This window comes from Ptychodera flava, chromosome 1 (assembly GCF_041260155.1).
Source record: "Ptychodera flava strain L36383 chromosome 1, AS_Pfla_20210202, whole genome shotgun sequence".
Lineage (NCBI taxonomy): Eukaryota > Metazoa > Hemichordata > Enteropneusta > Ptychoderidae > Ptychodera > Ptychodera flava.
The window spans coordinates 45,864,033-45,889,768 of record NC_091928.1 but is presented as its reverse complement, the minus strand read 5'-3'; the positions used below and the strand labels follow the sequence as shown (position 1 = coordinate 45,889,768).

General features: G+C 37.2%; 1 protein-coding gene across 1 annotated transcript in view; it reads right to left on the bottom strand.

Moving 5' to 3' along the window:
* Nucleotides 1-3,156: 3,156 nt before the first annotated feature.
* LOC139139084 (importin-7-like) overlaps nt 3,157-25,736 on the bottom strand; it is a 30,613-nt gene continuing 8,033 nt past the window's right edge. The window contains exons 5-25 of the mRNA XM_070707849.1: nt 25,153-25,309; nt 24,625-24,714; nt 23,873-23,967; nt 22,953-23,023; nt 22,274-22,376; nt 21,713-21,858; nt 20,312-20,505; nt 19,230-19,319; nt 14,775-14,982; nt 13,683-13,801; nt 12,979-13,098; nt 12,336-12,402; nt 11,874-11,999; nt 11,062-11,159; nt 10,439-10,531; nt 9,784-10,004; nt 8,932-9,074; nt 8,335-8,471; nt 7,796-7,931; nt 7,315-7,431; nt 3,157-6,231 (exon numbers count right to left, since the gene is read on the bottom strand). Of these exons, the coding sequence (XP_070563950.1) occupies nt 6,137-6,231; nt 7,315-7,431; nt 7,796-7,931; nt 8,335-8,471; nt 8,932-9,074; nt 9,784-10,004; nt 10,439-10,531; nt 11,062-11,159; nt 11,874-11,999; nt 12,336-12,402; nt 12,979-13,098; nt 13,683-13,801; nt 14,775-14,982; nt 19,230-19,319; nt 20,312-20,505; nt 21,713-21,858; nt 22,274-22,376; nt 22,953-23,023; nt 23,873-23,967; nt 24,625-24,714; nt 25,153-25,309 (2,626 nt within the window). The 3' untranslated portion in view covers nt 3,157-6,136. The remainder of the gene's footprint in view (nt 6,232-7,314; nt 7,432-7,795; nt 7,932-8,334; nt 8,472-8,931; nt 9,075-9,783; nt 10,005-10,438; nt 10,532-11,061; nt 11,160-11,873; nt 12,000-12,335; nt 12,403-12,978; nt 13,099-13,682; nt 13,802-14,774; nt 14,983-19,229; nt 19,320-20,311; nt 20,506-21,712; nt 21,859-22,273; nt 22,377-22,952; nt 23,024-23,872; nt 23,968-24,624; nt 24,715-25,152; nt 25,310-25,736) is intronic.

The window sequence follows — 25,736 nt, the reverse complement described above, 5'->3', positions numbered from 1 at the left end:
AGGTCTCTTGTCCGGGTCGCTTGATGCTCCCCGAAATCATGCATTGTAGTCGAACTGACGACAAGTGCGAGCGAACAATGTTAATTGAGTGGTCATGGGTCCAGGACCACCGTGTTTTTCGGAATGGAGAATCGCCAATTCTCCGGCCCGGGTTGGACCAACCAGTGTTTAATACGACACCACAGTCGAAGTTATGCAGGACTATACTGGTCCGACACCCACCAGATACTGAATGAATTTAATCACATCTCTAGTGAAGTGTCATCTTAAAGGCACATCTGTATACGTTTATGATATATCCCAATCTTATTGCCGATAATTATATATAAATCAACATTTTCTTCCGCACCTTGCTGAAGTATGTTAAAACAAAAGCCCTATCAACACAGCACATAGTGTGTAATTAGCAATATTGATGGTGACAAACTTTCAGTCTTTAAAGATGGCGTTGGATATTTATAATCATGGAGGCCGTGTTGGGAGGTTTAACACAATGCAAGGGATTTCGACATATTTTTCCAGAGGGAGTCAACAAGCATGACTGCACCGACAGAACAGAAATATCGGAAAATATATCGATAGTTACGGATAACGTAGCTTTATATTAATGGGAAGACGTTCTCCTTTGACGTCAAAACATTTTCCGTTCAATATTATAGATCAAATGGGGAGAGAAATAATCCAGTGAGAGAAATAATCCAGTGGCATTCACCGGAAAAGTGGGCACTCATTACCTCGTCGGAACTGCGCCTGTGCGAGTTTCCTGTTTACAAACAATGCATTTTGTGCACGATATATATAGATGCACCTCACCATCATATCTGCAACATTTAAATTATACGATGTAGATTATGACAGACATGTTTTAACTTTCATAAGTCACTATCGTACCTTGGATACAATGTTTATATTGGTCGTATGGGTCCCATACGACCTTTGAGCGCAGTTCCGACGACTGTATCCCTTTAAAGTAAACTTGTTTTGTTACAAATCCGTCCATGAAATATGAAAAAAACCCCCGAAATATACGCTTTTCGTTAAAAAGCTTTCATGAGAGAACCATTAAACTGTCATCGGTAAAGGGAGTTACGGGAAGACTGCTTTGTACATCAAATAACACATCCATGTCAGGGTGAAGACTGTGTGATATTTGCTGTGTGAATTTCTGACTGAAGTATAGGCACACAACCGAACACCCATATGCATCACCAACATGTTCACCTTGCGCCACCTCACACACATAATAGCCACGTTCAACAAGCGTAACATGTGTTCTAAAAACTGGCTTCTCCGAAATCCTGGGCATGTAACATTTGTCACCAAAGGTCAGCACAACTGCTGCACATTAGTATTCAAACAACAAATCCGGCGGATAACTCTCTTATTAGGCAAACAATTTTATTGTATGCCCTTGGATTACGCTGAAACGTTGGCGTTTAACTTCTAACAGTTGTCTACATAGCGTAAAGGTATTTCTCAGGACAACGCATGTTCTTTCAAAATAGAGAATCAAAATCGGGGATTGTCCTGTATACTTTGGAACAAGGGAAACGTTGCATAAAATTTAATTGATATTTGGAATTAAAAGAGGCCACTTTACTTTCTCTGCAAGAGAAAATTAAATATTCAATTTTCACGATACAAGACAATGAAATCTTCATTGACTCTGCTAGCTTCAGAATGGCGCCACACAAGCAGTAAAACTACAATAGTGTTGAACAAATTTGATAGTCCAAATGTCCGCGAGGTTCTCTCTTTCTTTAACAGTAATCTGAGTTTGTGTCAGGAAAGATTTCTTACACATCACATAATCACGTTTCCAGAAGGATGATGATTTTTTATGACGTCGCAGAAAAGGATATCTTGAAATTTCGGGATCGAATTAATACGGGTACACAGCATTTTGTGATCAACACTACCGGCATTCTGTAAGTGTATGTGCATATGTGCATAAGCGATTGTGAGTGCATATATGTCATCAACTGGTCAAAATATCGTGGTATACCCATTACTGAGGTGATTTATTGCTAATATATCATAACAAAATATTGAAATTCTGTCATGAAATGTCAGAAAAGGAATTTTACTCCAGCTGAGAGCTTGGGCGTGTTACAACCGTGCTGTATCATGGATATAGCATGGTAATTTTCACAACTTGACTGATGACATCACTATATTTTTGCTATCCATATACTGGTATGATATAATTTTCATTATAAGTTGAAAAGGACCGACAAAATTTGTATCAGGAACCAGTTGCACAGGTTTTGTAAATGGGAGCTCATTATGTGTTTAGCTGTGGTTGTGTAACTATACCACATGCAACATTTGAGTCCAAATATTAGTTTGTCGTCGACATGAGGCCATTAAAAGCTCTTTGGGCCGAAGTTCCATATGTGGAACCCGCGTAAAACTACATGACATCTGTGGATAATGTTTACTAAATTATGTAGTTCAATCAAACTCATTCCTAAACGAGAGGTTTACAGTTGTACTTTTTTAATGAATTACTGTTATAAATTAAGGTGGCATGTGTCTTTGGGCAAATATATCGATTTCTCAAATTTTTACAATTCTTTGCTAGTATACTGCTTCTGTGGGCTGATTTGCAGCCGAGTCAGTAAAATTTTAAAGTCTTTTTTCCTGAAAATCAGAAATTTTTAAGTCCCCCCCCCCCCCCCGCATAATTAAACACAGGAGTAACGGCCATTTTGAATTTTAAATATTGGTAAATATTGGGCAATGTTTCTCTGGTACCAAAATTTGCACGGTGACCCCCAATTTTTATTCATGATTCTGAAAAAGAATAATTTTGAGTTTCCTGGAGGAAAATTTGAACAAAAATGTACATCCTTCAATTGCAAGGTGTGTATTACCTTAACCCTTTCAGGCCTGACTTTCTATATACCAGAGCTACCTTATATATAGGGGTTTACGACTGAAAAAAAAAAGAGTTTCCTGGAGGAAAATTTGAACAAATTGTACATCCTTCAATTGTGAGGTGCGTATTACCTTAATGTGAAATACAACCTTGGGAGCGCAGGCTCCAGAATATACCAGACATGAATCCAGTTTGACACATCTACAGATTGATCATTTTCAGTTTGAAATTACACAGCGCTACCAGCTGCAAATGATATATCACAGTCACAGACATTCTCATTGTTCTTTTCAACATTTTTTTTATTATAAATTGTAGCAATAACGGTTATAAGGTCACAGAAATCAGAATAAAACTCTAATCTGTCATTTCAAACAAAAGAATGCTGATTTAAGGATTTCCACGACTGCAGAAACAATAATTCATATTTGGAGGCCTTGTTAGACTGACTGTAATTGTAGGGAGAGACATCTACCTGTATACAACCACATGTTGGTTTGACCCATCATTGTGTCCTATGGTGGTTTCAGACCAGTACACTGTGGATGGGGGTTGCAGGCTGAAATTTGAATTTTGGTTTTGACAGCTGTGGTGCAACATTGAAGAGGCTTGGAGAGGAGAGGCCTGAAATTAACCCCAGAGTTAAAGGTCAAAGGTCATCTACAGGTCATATGTGATTAAATAGCTGTGCATGCGATTCTATGTACATGATCGATCAGCTGAAGCTGTCAAAGGAATTAGCATCATATGGTGGGAATAACATTTCACTTGGTACATCTCTCACTCATGAAACAAAATAAAGTTAAATAAATACATTTGACTTTTTAAACAATTCATGGTTTCATTTTAATTTCAGGGAGAAATGCTTTGATGCCTGTTCATACCTGTACAGAGAGAACCTATTTTCATACGGGCAGGTCAAACACGACTAGATTTTACGAAATGTCAAGATTTCAACCAACTTGCATTGACATATGTGATGTCAATTCATGATTGGCTAGCTGGCTGGCTGGACTCCTAACTTGAGTATTTACACAGATGGCCAATAGGTGTTAAGCTAACAGGAGGTGATGATTTACAGGAGAAATGATTACACAACTAGGAAAAGCTTGAGAACTAAGATTCCCTGAAGAAAGCTGCACACAGTTAAGTTTTATTTGCACTCTCCATTCCAAAACCACATTGTGACGCAATTCCTGTTTTATCAAATGGTGAATTTTGGTGAGATGTGGGTTTTCGTTCACAGAAAATTTCCTCCACCTTGAAAGAATGAAGTCAGTCATTGTCTATTTTGCTGCGAATTAACGCTGACGGACTTGGAAACCATCAAAAGTCCGATTTCTTTGGTTTATATTGAAACTTGAGTTGAAACAGATGTACACAAGGCTTTTTAAGTTCTAAAATGAAAATATTCAAGCAAAAAAGTTGTCGGAAAAGCATGCAAAGTTGTGCTTGTATTTGGATATTTGCCTTTCAAAAGCATAAAAAGCGTAACAAAATGACAACAGTGATGTCTACAATTGTAGGATCCTCACCAGACACAGCAACGTGGGTGCCATGCCAAACAGGCCGCAGCTGACAAATATACAGACAATTTTTTTTCAGATTTAGTACCAGTATTTGTAGCTGCATTCCTGAACCCCCAAACCAGATTTTCAGTCTTCCTCGACACATTTGTAATTATGATTTCACTTTCATTTTCTTGTACCAGTAATTTCTTCAGCGTTGAGGCAAATTTCAGATAACTTTTTTTTTGTTACATTCTCTCTGACATACATCAATTGTGCAATGAAAAACTGCCGACGAATGACGAATGAAAGATATTTGCACTAAAATACCAAACACAATGTAATAACGGCGATATATCCTTCCCTTAAATCTTGCATTGTATAAGAACGCAAAAAAATCTGACCAAGAAAATTCACCACAATGGAGAAACTGACTGAACTATCAACCAGCTTTCGAAAACACAATGACTAGCTATCACCTGTTCAGTAATTCTCTGTTCAGTAATTCTTTATTTCATGTATTTTTATCATCACACTGTACTTTCAACATGGTTGCTTCTCTGCAATGGAGAAAGTGGACCAGAATATGGCCACACTTTATTATTCCCTTAGCAACCAAGATTAGATGATTTCATAACGACCATTACCTTGAGGGGCTACTTACCCTTTCACCCCCTTCTCCTGAATATAGGTCTATCTATCTTACAGTAAACAATAGCGACATACCATTGCCTAACAAAGAAAAGGTTAGGCTGGCCCTGAATCACCAAGAGTACAAAATAAAGGGGAAAGTTTTGACATTTGTAAATAAAAACTACCGGTAAGGCATCAACTTTATGTTTCTTTAGAACAGCGAGTAACTTTGAAATACTTGAGAATATCACCCCCCCTGGTCTATGTATGGAATTGCACGACGTAAAGGGGTTTAGCAGAAGTGAAATACTGTTACAGCCAATCAGAAACAACTTCTCAGAATGTAAATGGATCAAGGCTGGCAGGTCTGAAATATTGACTCTGATTGGCTATCACATGCCTTGACACAAAAATGCTGGTTACCATAAACAAATGAAAAGCACTATACTATCAGTACATTCTAAAGCTACAGATCACCTGAATGGATAGTCTAGTTGCTTTTGCTGTTGGCATGAATACACTGGCCTAAAAAAGTATGGAAGAATGAGAAACATTTAGCTAAGAAAAGTACAAGTCAGGGCCACAACATGTTTGAAATACAAAAAAGAATTTATTATCGTATATCAATGGCAGATTTCGAGCTTTCAGAATGGATTTCTCAAGACAGACAATATACAATTTCTCAAATTTTTTTCCTGTTTTTCTTTTTTCCAAATATGCCAAGCTTTAAATTGAGTATGAGGCCACATGATATACATATAATGTGTTTTTCCAATAATTAATTTTTTCACATGAACAGTCCGTTTTGAAAATTTCTGAAAGAATTTTATTCTGATTTTACATCTAACTTAATATTAAACAAGACTTGTCTATCAATGAAAGCTAGAGAGCCTATTTATCTACATATTTTAATTTACAAAATAGTTCGTTGGAAGAAAACTGAGATAAAAAAGTCTTAAAAGATGTCCTGGTTTCCGGATTCCTCACTATATCAACCAATTGTTTTTGCTGTCTCACCCCTATAACATATAATGGCACAGTCTTTTCTCATTCCAACTGGGCAAGGTAAATCTCTGTAAAGGGGTTGGTTAAGCTTGACTTCCGAGGGACTCTCCTACTGCTGTGGAGGAGGCATTCCAAACTGGAATGCTGTAGGCACGGCCGTCTGCGTAAACTGGTAACCACCAACTTCCTGAATTTTCTTGGACTCTGAGCGAAACAAAGCAGAATAAAATGAAAATGTTATCAAAATTGTACTTCACATTATAGTTTATCAGTCCATCATCCGACGGGCGTTAGCCCAATTACAGGATGAGGTACGCATAACCCACCAAACCCCAAATGGAGCACTGAGGAGTAAAGTGAATTGCTCAAGGGCACAAAACCGCACATAGTCTCGAACTCACCGTCCTCTGACAGTGAGTCCATAACTCAGGACTTAGTGGGTCTTGAATTCACTATCCTCTGATAGTGAGTCCGTTATGCTAACCGCTGGTCCATGATGCCTCCCTTATTGAAATCACCCAAACTTTCCCATGAACTCATTCCTTTGTGCAAGGAGGTAAATCTCTGACTGTCAGAAGTAACCAGGTGGTCACGGTTTAACACCCTTGATACCCTGTTGACAGGTCCACACTCTTCATTAATAATAATAGTTTTGGGCCAAACCGTGTTGGTCAAGGGGTCAAGGGTGGCACATGATGTCTCTCTTCTCCTCAAGCCGCCTAGGTATCCTGTTTCTGTTTTCACCATATTTGTTGTACATGTGTGTTTTATGTGTGTGTGTAACATCCGCTTTTTGTTTTCCAACCTACTTCATCATCAATCATTGTGGTTGACGAGAGTATTCGTCTCTGTCTAAAATGTCACACTGACTATGAACTGATGATGTTGTGTGCTTGTCTATAGAAAAAATCATAGAGACCTCAATCATTTTTATCCGGTAAACCCTTTGAGTGCTGTAATTTTCTTCTGTCTAAATTTTAGTGCAAAGTTTTATCAATTTTTATGAATTTTTCTGTAATTTTTCGTTAATTTTGGACCAAATAGACATCACATTTCATTTGCTACAGTTTTTTTCTCAAAATTTTGGCAACAATCTTTGTAAAATTGACTGGGGTTTATTTTATAAAGGGACAAAAACAGACTTTGGCACTCAAAGGGTTAATCTAAAAATATTGAGCCATAGGCTGTTACACAGTCATAGGTTATCAATCAGCATATTGTTAGTCAACAGCTGCTGAGAATGGATCAAGGATCATTTAGGTCAAAGGTGAAAAGGTTGACACTCACCAGCTAAGGCTCTCCTCTGGTCTGCTAGTTTAACAATCTCCTGAATTTCTGACTGTTGTTCTTGGGTGATCCCACTTGTCAGGGCATTGTACCAACTGGGATCTTGCACTTGTAAACCTACGAGAAATTGTAAAAAAACCCCGAAACTGTGATTCATATGAACTTGCATACTTGTAATCTGACACGCTGACTCAATTTAACTTTTTTGTTGTTGCAGTAAAACAATTCAAAACTACGCTGGGCTAGAAATGTGGATGACATTACTTAGTGTAGCCTCATTGCATATTGCTAGGTTGTGTTGTCATCCCTGATAAAATGCTACGTCATAACTTTTAACTGGAACAGTGGTATAAAAAGAGTTTCTCTCTAGTGACGGTACAGTATGAAAATTGTTGTCTGCACATACGGATAGGATACATTTTCAATGACACCAAAAATCATTTATCATTTTATGTTACCATCTGAAACGTTTTATTCTTACCTTGTAAAACTTCTTTAAAGATCATGTATTCATCAATGGGGCAGTTGTCATCATCCAGGATGGTATTATAACTTTCCAGAGCAGTTTCTTCGTACCCTTCCTCGTCATCATCATCAGCGTTCATTTTACCTCCCGACTGTGTTAACAAGGAAATAAATGATAAGATAGATAATGATATCAAATGACAGTTCAAAGTGAAGGACACACACCGCCAATGATTAGAGAATGTTGAGATATCAACATAAAATGAGCCGTTGATGATCATGAATCGCTGCTCACAGTTTTCAAAATCCAGATTTGATTAAGTCTAGCTGATGAGACCAATGCCTGTATTGATGTAAAGTCATAAATGGCATTAGTCATGATTCATGAAAGCTTATAACTAGGGTATGGTAAAATGTCCAATGACAGCTATGCTTTCCATAACCCATACCTGACCTAGCAGCAGAATGACAGCAGGTAACATCAATTATGACTAGAGCACTCTGTGGGGTGGTTTTCAACAGCGCCCTCTAGTGGGCAAAACGTAAAAAACTCACCCTCTTTGCCAGCATGTCCAAATATTCCTGTGATGTTTCATCTATTTCATCTTCATCACTTTCAAGCACCTCTTCATAATCTTCATCCTCATCATCATCCTCTTCATCGCTATCCTCTTCCTCAGCTTGTGCTCGACCTGTCATGGAAAACCAGGGTTACAATTTTCTGCCTTTCACAAGGAGCAAAGTCGAAAATTCACAGAATGATAGTTCAAATATCTCAGAGGACTACAGAGATGAAAGTTCAATGATGAGTTTTTCAAATCTTCAAACGTCAATAATTCTTCTTTTTTTCTTTACAAATATAAATAACAATACTAAAGAAACTGTCGATTGTTAAGCCGCTCTGAAGTTTTCACTGTACATTGTTCAATGTGATTGAATCATTCACTTTTACCCTCTATTTTATGGCATTTCTCTGCCTTCTCTGAGCCTACAGATTGGCCACGATAAGGAGACAAAATATAATAACCTATATTTGACATAATTACTCCAAAATGACATTAAATACAGCAAAAAATAAATACAAAACAAACAAACAAAATAACTAAATGACAATAAATGAATCAATCAATCAATCAATCAATGTTTACTTACTTTCATATGCTCTGTTAAGTCCTTTAAATATCATGATAAGTGCTGGCAGGAACTGAGAAGCAAAGTTGTTGACACTTTCTGGTCTAGAAGGCAAGCTCATTAATGTACAAAGTCCGAGGGCACAGATTTTACGATCGTGTAAACTGCAAAATTAAAAAGACGACATAGATCCTTATTTTCCGCCTAACAATGATCTCTTTCTGCATCAGTGTCTTTCCTTTGAGTTGCACTAAAAGGTATCTTTACAATAAACTGCCATTTTTATGACCCTTGAATGACCTTCCATCTTGGTATTTTTAGTGCGTGGTGTATGGCATGAATTCTGCTTTTAATGTCTTCTGTTGACAGTAAAGGGAATGACTTGCTGTGATATCCACAGGCTGTAAGTTCATTTGAAACTAATCTGAAAGCAGTGTACAGAAGCTGGCGATTCCATGTTGTCGTGGGAAGTATCCAAAATGCAGAAATGGGCAGCAGTAACTGACATACAGCCATCTTCTCCAGAAAGTATAAAGCCGAGGCAAAGATACAACGACTCAAATTTTAAAAATATTTCACTGGTCTGTAGCTTATGTGGACTTAGTCTGAACCCTGTTGAGTACATGGAGTTTTCAGAATCTTGTGTTTTATAAAAATCAAAAAATCAATTTTTCCAAACAGGATAGTGGCCATTTTGAATTTCAAATATCAGTAAATTTTAGGAAAGTTGTTTCTCTAGTACCAAATTTACAAAGTGACTCCGAATTTTCATTCTTGATTTTGAAAGACAATGCTTTTCTTCAGGAATGTTGATTTAAAAGTCTGAGTATTTCAGTTTCGGGGTACATACTACCTTAAGACCCATTCACTCACCCTAGGAAACAGTCAGTATCGTGAAACCACTGCTTGAGGAACTGTTCTGTGATTGACTGGTCTGAGTTGGGAAGCCTCATTTTTTCTAAAATTTCTAGAAGTAACACGGGATTGTAATAGAGTGCAGCTACCACCACCTGTAAACACATGGTTCGGAGTTCACTGGTCTTCACCTCCCTGGTCAGACGCTCTAAAACTAATTCAATGAATGACGGTATCACCTGCAGGGAAAGGACACACATTTAGCCACATTAATACAAAATCGTTATGTTAAATGGTTCCTGATTGGCTATCATTTGACCCTAATGAGTAAACTGAGCTATGATTGGTCACTATGCAAATGCTGTGTATTGGATGCACATCAATACTATTGCCCTGTAGCCACAGCTGATAGGGTAACAGTACTTCAACATCACCTACACAACAAGAGCCTAAAGAACCCCCAATCCTTATTATGAAAATGATAACATTTTCTTAGGGGGTACTCTCATAGCTTTTGAAGCATCTGGAACCCCTAGATTTATGTTAATTTGCAAAATTGCTCAGTGTGGGACCAGTGTGCTTCAGTTTTGTCAAATATTCAGTTTCCAGACCTTACACTGGTGATCATGAATTGAAAATGTAAGGAACTTGCCCTGTGTCTCTCTTACCATACCTGATCTATACTTCCTTTGTATTGTAATAAAATAACTTCTAACAACTTAGCAGCATGGCACTCGGAGTCCTCTCCAGCATCGCCTTTGAACACCTGAGGAGTTTAAAAAAGACAATCGGCAGTTTGAAATTTGAAACAATATCGTGAAATGTCAAAAACAACATCATTACTTAGATATTGTAGTTCTTGGAGGTCAGATATGCTGTGGACATTTTCAATCTACCAGTTCTGGGGGCAAGGGTTAAGAATAAGGTTAGATTACCCTTTGAGTGCCAAAGTTAATTTTTGTAACCTTTAGAAAACATACTCAAGTCAATTTTTTCAGATTTTTGTTAAAGTTTTGATAACAAACTGTAGCCAATGAGATGTGATGTCCATTTGGTCCAAAATTATCAAAAAATTACATAAAATTCATAAAAATTAGTAAAAATGTTGCACTAAAATTTTGGTGGGAACAATTACAGCACTCAAAGGGCTAATGTCAAAATTTTTATTGTAACCTTGGCTAGCTAATTTCACTAGAGTCATTTGACAATATCGCTACAGAGACAGTGATGGTAGCAGTTTTAAAATTAACTGTCCGTATTCTTTATTTTTTTAAACTATTGATATGAAAGACTCACCCTTTTACAGATGTTGTATATGACTTCAATGTGTTTGGGATCTGATATAAATGCAACAGGGTCCACAATGATATAATTGTGAAGTGCTGGCATCATTTCTGTGGAGACAAAACATGAGATACATCATTAGGCAAGCATTTTTTTTCACATACTGTACGTCGTATGTGGGGATAAGAGCTGTGTGTGAATGTGTGTGGAAAATGCAACAGGTCACAAAGGAGAAATAGTATCATTTTGCTTTTATACACCTCACTACTGCATGTGTTCATTCAGATTCACTTTTTAGGGTGTCCTTATGAGTTGGTTTTCTGTGAACATTTAGCAGGGCTAGACTTTCATGTGTGTGAATCAGAACAAATGATATCTGTATCAAATGCTGTAACATGATTTGCATACTGCTGACTTGTAGCATCCCTTACAAGGGTGAACTTCAGCTGAAAAGTTATTGACAAAATTTCAAAAGTTGACGACAGAGTCAAGTGGAGTGGGAGGGATAAAAGGAAGTGCTCCTTTTTGAGGAAAAGTCGGCAAGGAGTGGGTTGTTAGTGCTGGCTACAAGCTCATTTCTACATCCCTGCCCTGGATCAAGTAGGACAAGACTACAGCCATAAATGTGTATAAATTGCACAAATATTAAATGGTGAGCACTGTATGAATATGCAACCTGACTTGCTGAAGGAATGCTGAAGATTAGCAATCTGTGTGCAATGATGTAAAGTAAGTCCAATTTTCCACCATAAAACAGTGGGGCACTTTGCTTGTATAAGGATGTACATTGACATCATACAGACCTCGGACAGCGAAGTACTTACCCAGAAAGAAATCAAAGCCATCTTTTTGGAACATGTCATACAGCATAAAGAAGACTTGCCAAAGATGAGGTGATATGTGACTACATGTAAGACTAAATACCAACGACAAAACTTCCTCATAGAAATCTGAAAAAGAACCAAAAAATATTGTAATTAGTGCACACCCATGAATATGACTATTAATTGCCAGTTGCATGGCATCATACAGTTCAAAGGTTGAGAACGTAAGACAGTGGTTCTGCATCTTATTAGCAGTTATTTTGCGTGACATAGAGATTTTGCCAATTTGTAGAAACTACATCAGAAAATTCAGCTTTACAGTTCATTTTTAACAAGTGACAGTAAATATTTCAGTGTGATTTACCTTGAGCAACAATGAAAATTTGAACTATTTTATAACAAACTGTTGGTGTCTTGGCTTAGACAACTGACAACAAGAACGGCAGACAACTTGTAACTCACCCATGACATTTTGTTGTAGTATAGTTCCTATCACACCTAACACAATTTCTTCTATCCGCATCATTATCTGAGGGAGAAAAGTCATCACTCAATCTTTTGTCAAATTTAGGTTTCAACAGCTGATTCAGTGAATTCAAGATATTTAAATAAATTTCACGATTTTTACAATTTTAAAAATATCATCCTCATGGTTGGAATTCTGTTCTTATTTTGGGGAATAATTGAAAGACTTTCAGCCATTTCATGTGTCTAAGTTATCAATGACTGTATTCAAAATGGCCACCACGGTTTCCAGAGGATCATCAAAGCTGGTGGTCTTAGTTACCATGGGGATATTCAAAATGACTGTCAAAAGTGATTTCCAGGTGAGCTCTGTTACAAACCATACACTAATGCAATATATATAAAAATATGAGCTAAAAATACTGTAGAAGAAAAACTATCAAAGAAATGTGGGAACTTGATGGAGAAAACAGGAAAACTCAGGAATCCTGGACCAAAGATACGCTGTAGTACAATTCAACATTATCTTAATGGGTATGTTTGTATTTATTCATCATGAATAGCACCCCAAAGCAAGCACTGACTGATACCAGGTTGGGAGACAGGCCTATTGTTTTTTAGGCATGCCAAGAAAACCTACCTCTTTGTGATCTTCCATGACTGTAAGTATTGTTTCTATGGTGTTGAGGATTCCCATCGCAGTGATGGCTTTGTCATCTGTCTGATCCTCAGCATCTATCACTTGATTAAATGTCATTGCCTGTCAAAAACAAAAACTTTGCAATGTCAAGCAATATCATCATCAGTAGCACTTCCCCATCAGCCAACTCAGTGGAAAGCGGTATTGAGCCAAAACCATATGTATTTCCACCCATTTGACTTGGTCTGTTCCAACAGCTTTAGTCCATAAAAATCATGTTTACAGTATCTGTGGTTTCAGGGGCTTTCAAATGTTCAATCTATTTGTTAAAATGCACCAAATGGGACATAGTGTGCTTCACTAGTTTTACTGAACTTGACCTGATGGTGAAATATGAACTTGGCAGGAAAAGGGGTATACTATCTGGACTATTTACAAGCAGTAAAAATTACAGTCTGAAGTAGTTGTCAAATGTCATCAACTTAGGGGCTCCATTCTAAACTTTATTTGCAGAGTTGGGGTTGCTACTTTTAGGTCATAATGTTGCCATACTCCTCAATAATAAATAGCTTTGTCAAACCCAGTATCCTGGAGCCTTTTTTATCATTTCAAATGTCTGCCCACTTTTAAAAGTCAATAGATATTTGATAATATACAACACCTTGGATTACTGGATAATATCTTACAACTCTATAATATCTTACCAAATGTTGGGTAATCTCAACAGCTATTGGGATGATGTACTCGCCGTATGTGCAGATAAGTTTTTGCATCACATTGGTCAAGTCGTCATTTTCAGTTTCTCTGATGACGTAGAGCAGTTCTACAAGATGAGGACAAAAATCAAGAAAATCTCAAGTTAGCTTTTGTTTGAGCTTCTGCTACTTTTTACCATTGATGACTTTCTTTCCAACTGAATGCTAACTCATGTAAAGTCGTTTTTGATTGGCTGAGCTGCATGTTACCACATGTGAAGTAATTTTGGATTGGCTAAAAATGTGAAAAGTTGTGTGGGCAAATATGAGACGTACATTGCCATGAGCATGTTATTTGAAATTTCACTTTGTTTAATCATGCAAAGAATTTAAGAAATCTCTGTCTTGCAGAACAACAAAGGAAAAACACACTTTGTTGTTTTACATTTGAGGACAATTGTAACCTTAAGAATGTCTGGATGTCTGAGAAACAATTTGCAGGTTAACTGATGACAGAATGGCAAAATAGTTTTCTATCTCGACTGTGTTATTGCAATTTGCAGAAAAATTGACACGACTTTGCCGAACAGAATTCACTGAAGAAAAGCAAATGCAATGAAATGTGTCCCTCTATCAGCCCATATTTTTTTAGTACAGCGCCCTCTTGAGTTTATAGCTATAAGGTGCCTTTTGCTTACATGCCCAGGAGTACTATTATGCACAGAATAAAAATTGATTAACATGACTTGTTGTGTGCAAAAGTTGTCACTTATGAGACAAAATCATACAAGAGAAAGAAACCACTGAACCCTTCTGATGCAAGACAAGATCGACTTCAAGAAAGAACAGAATAACAATTGTGTTCAGCTTTGTGAAGAAACTGAAATGGTTCTCGCTGGAAATGTACTTCTTAACTGAGCGTGACAGTGTGGCAGTGATGTCATTTAGTTTTCCATGTGAACAGGCACCTACAGAGCATGGAAACTCACATTTCACACAAATTACTGGGGAGATAAAGTTCAGACTTTCAAGTATGATGAAGACTGCAAAAGATCTTTTTATTACGAGTTAAATGTGAGCAATGACAGAATTGCCAATTACCTTGAATTATGTTCTTGACATGGGCTTGTAAATATTCCTTGGCATTGTCCTGGTTGGTTATCAACATCTGAAGTGCAATGGCCGCCTCCACCTTGACCGGCATTTCTTTCTCTTCACAGAGACACTTTCTGCTGAGTTCCAATGCCTGCATCAGGTTCTTCTTGTCCTTGAAGTTGATCTCACTGAAGTAGTGCAGCACCCAGTTTGCCTGTGTGGAAATACAATGACAGATGCTGAATGAGACTGTAATCAGTCCGGGTTATGTCCATATAGAGGATAGTAGGGAAGAGCCAATGGCGTACTGTATATGTAACAAGGGTCAAAGGTTACGTTGGTTCACTTTGTTCAGATCGCGATATGACCTGACAGATCCACCGATCGAGTGAGACTGTTGGCTACCCGGAAGTATCTTAGCTCCAGTCGATTGGCAACGTTCTACCGTGTTAAAAATTGTAAGATTTCTTCAGGAATAGTTTTCTGAGTTTCTTTACCCTTGACCATATTCGACAAAGAGTTATTGGACGTTTTTCGTTCTCTTTTCCAGCTTTTGGTTAACTTCTCGGCGATTGATCCGCGCGCGCGTTTTTCTGAGCGAAGGGTCAATCGTACCGGGAAACGCATGGTGATCGAAAAAATCGTGCTCCATCGTGGTCCGATGACCGACTAAAACAGTTGACCCATCTTTGTAAAGCTTGAAAAATTCTGCATACTGCAGATGGCAAGGTTAAATTGAAATTTGACCAAAAATAGGCGATATTTGGCGACAAATAACTTACTGTAGATTTACAAGGGTCAAATGCTGATTTCTAGGAGCCGTACCCGGCCAGGAAATTCATCCAAATAAGTAATTTTCAATGTACTAACCACTTGTGTCGGTCACAATCTCGGCCGCACTGAACATTGTGCGTAACGTCTACATCTAAAAACTACCCAGTGCTAAAAATAAAGGGCGAAATCAAGCCGAAAAGTTCCAAACTCGTTGCAATGTACGAGCCAAGGTTTGCATGGTTAAGTATTCATGACGTTGGCGGCGGCAGGTTCGCTGATTGGTCAATCGTACTATCCTCTCTATGGACATATAACCCGGACTGGTAATGATTTGACATACATTGTCTACTGCTGACAGAAATTTGGACAAATTGTATATGTATTGTGCGGTTGTAGTGTAACTTTTATCAGGAAGATGAACAAGATATCTTAATTGAGTTGCCATGGCTACCTGAAAAACAGGACCCCAAACAGCAAGAATGAGGAATACTGGACTATCTCACAAATCACAACAATCCTAGGGAGTCCAAATGCTTCATTAGACTAGGTAACCCCCTTCAGAAAACCTGATTGTTTTCATAATGAAAATGAGGCCCAATTTTTTTTCAGGTACACCACATGCTATTTTCAATGTTTGGCATATACTCCTGCAATACAGCACAACAATGTATAAAAATAGCGTCAATGACACTGTAGCTCCCATCCTGGACTATTTAGTGTTTGTTCTCTGGTCAGATATTTGAACATGTGTGAAAGGGATAAAGTGCATGAAGTGAAAATACTTAAATGAAATGTACTGGAGACAGTGAAATATGTTTAATGTAATTATTCAGAATATAAAATGGAAAAAATACAGAATTAGATATATCGAATACTGTGATACAACCATTAATCAACAAGTCATTTACAATGACATAGTACCCACTTGTAAAAGGAGTATTAGTCTTGATGGGGCAGGAAAATGTGGTCATTAAGAAGTATCACTGGAGTGTATATGTTGAGATCTATGGGCACATAGGTCTATGTCGTTGTTCCCAATTGAAACACATGAGGCATGTCTAAGTTATGGTTCTAAATCGGGAAAAAAGATCAGACCTCTAGCAGTATTGGCCAGCCAAGAAATACATATGTGCATTATAAATGAGGTACAAGATGTGACATCTTAAGGTTTAATATCCTATCAAAATTGGAGGGTATAGAACTTGTGGTTACTGAGATATGCATATATATGTATAATCAAGGTCAAAGGTCATCGAGGTCACATGACATTTTGAAAAAAAAAATTATATTGCTAATTAATCCCTATATGCCAAAAAATCAGATCTCTAGCTCTATTCGCTTGCCCAGAATTAGATGTGTACATAATTAATGAGGTAAAGCATGTGTTGTCATAAGGTCTCCCATCCTACTAAATACAAAGGACATAGCACTTGTGGTTACTTATTTATTGACATAAACATATATTTTAGGTAAAAGGTCGTTGAGGTCACATGACATTTAGTCAAAAAATTTCTCTCCTATAGTTATCCCTATATACCAAAAATCAGACATCCAGCTCTATTGGCTCGCTCAGAATGAGATATGCGCATAATTATTGAGGTACAGTATGTGGCGTCATAAGGTGTCCAATCATACCAAACATGAAGGGTGTAGCACTTGTGGTTACCGAGTTACGGAAAAATATGTATATTTGAGGTCAAAGGTCACTGAGGTCACGTGACATTTTGTCAAAAAAATTGTTTTGCTAAGTTATCCCTATATACCAAAAATCAGACCTCTAGCTCTATTGGCTCGCTCAAAATTAGATATGTGCATAATTAATGAGGTACAATATGTGGCCTCATAAACTGTCCCATCATACCATACATGAAGGCTGTAGCACTTGTGGTTACTGAGTTATGGACAAATATGTATATTTGAGGTCAAAGGTCACCGAGGTCACGTGACATTTTGTCAAAAAAATTGTATTGCTAAGTTATCCCTATATACCAAAAATCAGACCTCTAGCTCTATTGGCTCGCTCAAAATTAGATATGCGCATAATTAATGAGGTACAATATGTGGCGTCATAAGGTGTCCCAACATACCATACATGAAGGCTGTAGCACTTGTGGTTACTGAGTTATGGACAAATATGTATATTTGAGGTCAAAGGTCACAGAGGTCACGTGACATTTTGTCAAAAAAATTGTATTGCTAAGTTATCCCTATATACTAAAAATCAGACCTCTAGCTCTATTGGCTCGCTCAAAATTAGATATGCGCATAAGTAATGAGGTACAATATGTGGCGTCATTAGGTGTCCCATCATACAATACATGAAGGCTGTAGCACTTGTGGGTACTGAGTTATGGACAAATATGTATATTTCAGGTCAAAGGTCACCGAGGTCACGTGACATTTTGTCAAAAAAATTGTTTTGCTAAGTTATCCCTATATACCAAAAATCAGACCTCTAGCTCTATTGGCTCGCTCAAAATTAGATATGCGCATAATTAATGAGGTACAATATGTGGCGTCATAAGGTGTCCCATCATACCATACATGAAGGCTGTAGCACTTGTGGTTACTGAGTTATGGACAAATATGTATATTTGAGGTCAAAGGTCACCGAGGTCACGTGACATTTTGTCAAAAAAATTGTTTTGCTAAGTCATCCCTATATACCAAAAATCAGACCTCTAGCTCTATTGGCTCGCTCAAAATTAGATATGTGCATAATTAATGAGGTACAATATGTGGCGTCATAAGGTGTCCCATCATACCATACATGAAGGCTGTAGCACTTGTGGTTACTGAGTTATGGACAAATATGTATATTTGAGGTCAAAGGTCACCGAGGTCACATGACATTTTGTCAAAATATCCGAGATATCTGCGTGAACGGATGGACTCACGGATGGACGAACAGACGGACATGACCCAATCTATAAGCTCACTGGACTTCATCCGTGGGGACTAAAAATTGTGTCACTGCATCCTTTTTGCAATATGAATACGATGAGAAACTAAATTTTTATTTTTCCTGGCCTTATACATGGGAGTCTATGGAGATCTGCCTTATACATGGGAGTCTATGGACGTGTAAACTAAAAATATGCAAATTTCACCACGATTTGCCCAAATTTGGGAAAGGTCACTCCTATGCACTTCCATACCAAGTTTCAAATCAATCGGACTGGTGGTTTCAGAGCAGGAGATTTTTTGACCAAAAATGGGAGAAAATTACAAAAAAATTCATGAAAAATAGCAAGTCCAAGATACTGACCCAACATGCGCACAATCACTTCATGTCAGCCCAAAGTACTTACATGCTAATTTTTCATGTAATCTGCTCAGTGGTTATTGAGTTTTTTCAATTTTGACTGTTTTTACATTTTTTCACTTAATTTGCATATTTTTGGCAATGACAACTTCATTTGAACAAAATCTCATCTACAGCCCACCATCCATGTACACACCAAATATCAAGATGAAATGTACAGCGGTTTTGGAGTTTTTGATGTTGACGGACAGACATACAGACATACAGACATACAGACATACATACAGACATTTTCCTAGCCTATAAGAATAGCTTCCATTGCCATATATACATATGGCTATGGGAGCTAAAAACTACATAATGCTGATATATGGAATTTCATTTATACCAACAAAACATGTTTAATCAAAATGGATACTCACCCTGGCTCTCATGTATCCTAATTCACTTTGGAATTCTGGGAAGACATGCAATGTCAGCAGCAATTCCATCTGTTCTTTGTATTTCTTTTTCTGTGATGGGAACAAACACATTAAAGTTTATTAACGAGTGAGACAAAACATCCAATTTATGTGACTACCGTCATGACACGTTCAAAATGTTGGTGTCAACTAATGATAAAGAGATAGTATAGGCTGTTATAAATGCATTGACAATTCTGCCTGAAAATGAAATTTTTATTTTTGACAATATTGTCAAGTGGGCGTACAAGGAACAGATGAGTTGATTGTTGGTACACACACCACAGCCATTGAGCCAAGTAATACTAGTTTTCTAACTAAGTGCTGGACCAATTGGAAGAATATTGTGTGTCATAAACAATAGGCAACAGTACATTTCTGCAAAGTCTTAATTAATATGAATATTCATGACAACGGCACATACATATGAATATTCATGACCATAGCATACATAATTAATATTCACGACAATGGTAGGCATTAAAATGTATCCTGATTTCACCTGAACTGTTACAGAAATTGTAGGACAGTAAGATGTATCCACATTCATATACAAACAACAAAGTTTATAACCTACAATTTTGGGTCAATGTCACTGATACAATTAAAATGGCTTTGACACATAAAACAATGAAGGGTGGAACAATAAAATTTATCTAAATTTCTGTTTGGATTGGCCATGGTCATGTAATTCTTCACAACTTGTGTTAAATTTTGATCAACTGTAGCAGAAGATATAGTTTAACCTTTGAGTGCCAAAATCAATTTTTGTCACCTTTATAAAATATAAACAGACCATTTTTTTGAGGTCCAAACATTTTATTCAGATTTTCCCCAAAGTTTTGACCAAAAACAGGAGTCTATGAAAAGTGCTCTCCATTTGATCCAAAAGTTCCATAAGAATTACAGAAAAATTTCATAAAATAGGTAAAATGTCGCACTTAAGTTTTTGTGGGAAAATTACAGCACTCAACCGGTTAATAAGATGTCAAATTTCACCAGGACAACGTGAAATGGCTGTGTTTGTGTAATCAACCCCTTACCTTCAGCAAGATGTCTGCCAGTGTACCAACCATATGAAGGGCGCCATCTTTCTTCCTGGCATCGATATCTTTGGTTGTCAGAATCTCTCGGCAGAATCCCATTGTCATTTCCAGCATCTGTTTTCTGTTTTTCACAATGGTATGTAGCATGGTCTGGGCGGCTGTCACTGGCGATATGAAGTCTTCAAACACATCTATGACAAAGAGAATCATATGCAATTACTACACCGCATTCAAATTAAATGACACAATGAGTTAAAGATACTTCTACACTCAATGCTCATTCACTCAATAACAGAAATAATACAAATCTTGCTTTGCTAGAAATTTGCTTTGGCAATTTTTATCATTTCTAAAACTGGATTAATGGTTTAGTGGTGATTACTTTATAATCTTTGACAAAACCATAATAGAGAATTGAAATCAAATCATAATATTCACCCTTTTCCGGCAAAGTTCAAATTTCACCATCAGGTCAAGTTGGTTAAAACTCCATAGTGAAGCAAAACATGCCCCATACAGTGCATTTTAACAAAAAATTGAAGATTTGAAGGCCCCTGAAGACACAGATACTATAAACATGATTTTTACAGACTAAATCTGCTCTAACATACCAAGACAAGTAGGTGAAAATACATATGATTTTGGCTCAATAATGCTTTTTACTGCCTTGGTAGATGAGGAAGTGATATTGTCTGGCAGAAAAAGGGTTCATGCTATCATTTTGAAAACAATTTTCTTGTTTTCAAATGAGAATGCTAATGTGACCATTTATCTCTTTTATAAGTAAAATGAGACTTGTAACTTTTATAAGTTGTTAAGTGCCACAAAGGATTTTAAATTCCTTTGACGCTTTTCTTTCCATTCTCAACTACTCCAGTGAAAATAATTATGTCGAACCAACTCTTGGTGGCTGTAGGGGATCTCCTTTGTAGAGTCACTGCAAAATATTGGTGAAAACCCTGTTGCTTTCTGTGTGAAAATGAGTCTTATGAAAGAAATCACCCAACCATTTCAATGCACATATTCTGAAAAGTATGAATGTAGCACATATGCATAATGTACAGTGAAACATGTTATAATCTATCCTCTTTAATCAGTAATTTTCTATCCCAGACAGATTTTTAATAATTTACACATAATTTTACTGGCATATAAGTTTGGGACATCTGCCTTTTGAGGGAAAAGATTTTGGGCAGAAATTTACCTATAGGTAGTTTTGGTTTTCTGAAAGGTGCTGTTAACGATAAGTTTTATTGTATTTTTTCTCTCATGTCTTTCTTAACCTGTTCACCCCTAATTCCCATTAGAGAAGTCCACAAACACTATTGATAACAATAGCTTTAGGCCAAACCATGGTGGTGAAAGGGTTAACACTAAGAACAAGTGTGAATACCGTACCGAATTTCAGTCGGATATATTCATAGGGATCTTCATTCCACAGTTCGTCGTCTTCATCTTTGTAACACATCAGTGGGAAGAGAATGTCCTTGACGATGACTCCTATGTGAGGCTTCATAAACTTCCATGAAATTGCATGGCTGACACTGGAGAAAATAAATAAACAAACATAATATAGAATGCATGGATTACAGGTAATACATTTATTTAACTTTTTCCCCCCTAAATTTTGTAGTCCTCTGATGTCGAAAACATGATGACTTAATATCAGTGTTTTATTACAGTGTTTGTGAATTATAATTGCATTCAATATTTGTGAATAAATCGTAAAAACACAGTTTTGCAAATACAATCTACAAATCAACAGCAACAAGGTGCAACAAGTAAGGGCAAATCCAGGTTAGGATTATTTGCTCAAGACAAAGACAAATTCAAAATAAGAATTGTTTAAAAACTTTTTCATGGTTGAGCAAATCAATTGTGCGTCTGATAGTCACTACAAATGGTATCAAGGCAAATAGGTTGCAATGTTTTTGCCGCGGTTTGTATATTCAGACTTACCCCGTATTCAAATAGTTGAGAGTCTGTTGAAGAACTCTTGATGATAAGAATACTCCCTGTCTGTATTGGTCCAAGTTTTTCAACAACACGTGTAAAATCTCACCTATCAAGGTTTAAAATAAACAGATATGATATGGTGACATGTTGATTGTTACTGTTTCTGCCAGGTATAACATGTACCATGTCATATATTTTGAAAGACTTTATCAGATAAAGTACCTTTCTGTTTTAACATTTTGAGAATGAAATGAAATTGACCTTTATCCTTCAAAGTTCATTATGCACCATCAGGTCAAGTTGGCTAAAACTAGTGAAACAAGACATGTCCCATACGGTGCATTTTAACCAAAAATGATCATTCGAAGGTCCCTGATAGAAGAATGTAAGCATGATTTTTATGGACTACAGCTGCTATCACAGATCAAGCCAAATGGGTGAAAATACATATGGTTTTGGCTCAATGCCGCTTTTTACTGACTTTACCGACAGGGAAGTGATACTGTCTTGCAGACAAAGGATTAACACTTTCACAAGTTGCCACATTTTTTGACGAATTTTTTGTTTTCAAGTTAAACTTATACATGGTGGAATTGGCACGGGGTGGAGGTGGGGGTGGGGGGTGTTAGGCTGTTCCCAGAATCCAGGGATCATGGAATACCAGGATAATTGAACTACTTACCGGAAAATGATTTCAGATACCAGTCAGCGAACTGCTCGTATTCCTTTGTTACATTGCCTGGACTACCATACCTAGGAAATAATTGGAGGAAAGAAACATCTTAGTACATTAAAAGAAATGTTTTTACATGGGTAGTTCAAATAGAGCGCCCTCTCTGTCAAATAATGTAAAGGTTTATTGAAAGTCTCACGCCAATGCATGGTATTATTTAGTTGTTCACACAATACACAAGGAGGTAATACAACTAATTACAGAAACAAATTTCCCCCTGAAAACAATGAACTTCCACAAAATTTAGTGGTGACTGGATTTAAGAATAAACTTTTCCTTGAAGAGAAGGATTGTCAATGCAATGGCATGTATCTTATATACCTGACATCAAAGTCTTAATTATACTGTGGTATAAAACTTAGTTTTACTTTTACAACATTTTTTCCAAAGAATTATCATGAAAAGACCACACAATGCTAGACTTGTTTTGAGTACGTAGGTTGTCATAGTTTCGTACAGTTGTCATTTTATACTGAGTATCAAACCAGAAATTTAACTGTGTTCACAAATCAGAACTGTACTTCTCAGGAGAATCCTCTCTTCCATCCATCATTATGAGTTGATTCCCTAGCAAGCTCTTGGTTAGTGTGAAAGGCGGAAAATGGAATATTGACAGGCTGTCCCCCAGTGTCAAAATGACAAAGACATTTGTCCTTTGCCCCTTTTAACCCTTTCACAACAATGGTTCAGCCACAGTCCCTCCTCCTGGGTTGAGGGACTGCGGTTCAGCCCAATCTTACTGATTTCTATAGCAAAGTTTGACCTCTGCACAGGAAAATGTGAGTGTAAGGGTTAATACAACATCGTATCATATCATTATCATGCCGCTTTATCCCAGTTTCTGCTCCTGGCGACAGACAGCCTCTTACCTTTCAAAGACTCTAGCCAGGATATGCATTGCCCATTTCTTACACTTCCACCAAATCAGTTCTGGCTTTTCATCATTGTCCACTTGTTGTGTTTCCTACAATACAGAAACAAGATTTTTTCATTGTCAGTTTCTGAAGTAATCCAAAGCAAGTAAAGTTCAACCTTGTTGATCACCTTACTGTATCTCAGAAAACTCCAAAGACTATAAAAAATTTAAGGTTAAATGATTATGACAACAATCCTGTGTTTTTTTCTCTGACTTGCATCCTGCATAGCCATTATATTATGTTATTTTGTAACATTCTGATTCAATAAGCAAAATGTAATGTGTGTATTGTTTGTCTGCTGAATGAAGTTGCACTATCTTGACTGTTATGAGAACTGTTTTGCCCATGGTGCAAGGGAAGGTGGGAGACTGATGACAGATCTAGACAGGTTGTGAAGCACCAGTCTAAGCTTCTTACTGTTTTCCTATGGAGACAGAAACAGTGCAAGGGATATTGATAGGGACTTATCATAATTGCTATGTTAAACATTTTGTCTTCTGCTGAGAGCCACAATTCCATCTTGTGTTAAGGAAACCTTGAGACCCTTCTCAAGGGAAATTTCATGGATTAGGACAAAATGTTTCAAGCAAGTGCTGTTAATTTGATCAGAACTTCACATTTGTATTGAGAATATCTCTGCAGAGAATCTATCTGTGCATGTATGTCTGTCAATGACAGGGGAAAAGTGATTTAATTCTCCCCACCTCTGGAACAGGCCTTTCCACAATGACTTTGATAAGTTTCATCCAGCCGACAAACATCTCCTTGGTAACCAACTCCAATGGTAGATTATACTGTAGCAGAGTGGAAATGCAATGTATTAACAAACAAAGAACTCTCTTTACGGTAGGGATGCCGTGTCTGCGTTTTCTGTGATGAGATTGTCAGAGGTTGGCCACCATTTCTGAGTGGTGATATTTTATTCAGACATTACTCCAACGAAAGAACTATTGTGATCATCTATCATTGTATTTATTTGCTGTGAAATTCTTGTAGGAACAACACACTCACATGATGCATGATAACATATGAAACCTAGAAGACGTCAAAATCAAGGAGCCAAACTTTCATCAATTTTTTTTCTGTATTTCTGTATTTTTTCTCCATTGACGAATAGCATTTTTAGGTGAACTCATCAAAGCTCCCTTCACATTGGTGGGTGATGAACACTGTGCATCTGGAGTTGGCTCCATCTTCCAATGAGAATGCTTGTAGCATGTGCCTTCTCTTACCTGAACGAGAGCAAAGAATATTTTGAGGATTTGCTTTTGCATGAGGACTGACAGTTCTGAGGCGTCCGGCAACAGCTGTTCACATCGCTGATGTACAATTGGTAAGATGTGTTGCATAGCAGCGTTCAGAGGGCCACGCTCTTCAGGTTTTTTGTATCTGAGGAAGGAGCAAGAGAAACTCATGAGCATTGGCCGGTGAAACCACACTCTAAGGTATCTTTTAAATTTTCAGCCAATCAACAACCAGATAACAAATGCCCATGATCTAATATGGGATTTGTTGCTTGAGCTCAACCGAAATGTGTCACTGGGGAAAAAGTGAAGGAAAATCTTGAAAAATAATAAAATACATTTGAGAATAAATATTTTTTTGTTGTATGTGTAAACAGTCAAGACTGCTGCCATGGCTTGTACATAATTTTTACTGAAGTCACATTTACAAATCCTATCAAAGGCCAGTGGCTTGTGACATGAAATAAACTTCCACTTTACGGTTGATACAGCATAAATACACATCACAAAAATAGTTCCAATATATTTATTGTTTGGATAAACTTGTGAAAAGGAGCCAAATGCTGGGTATC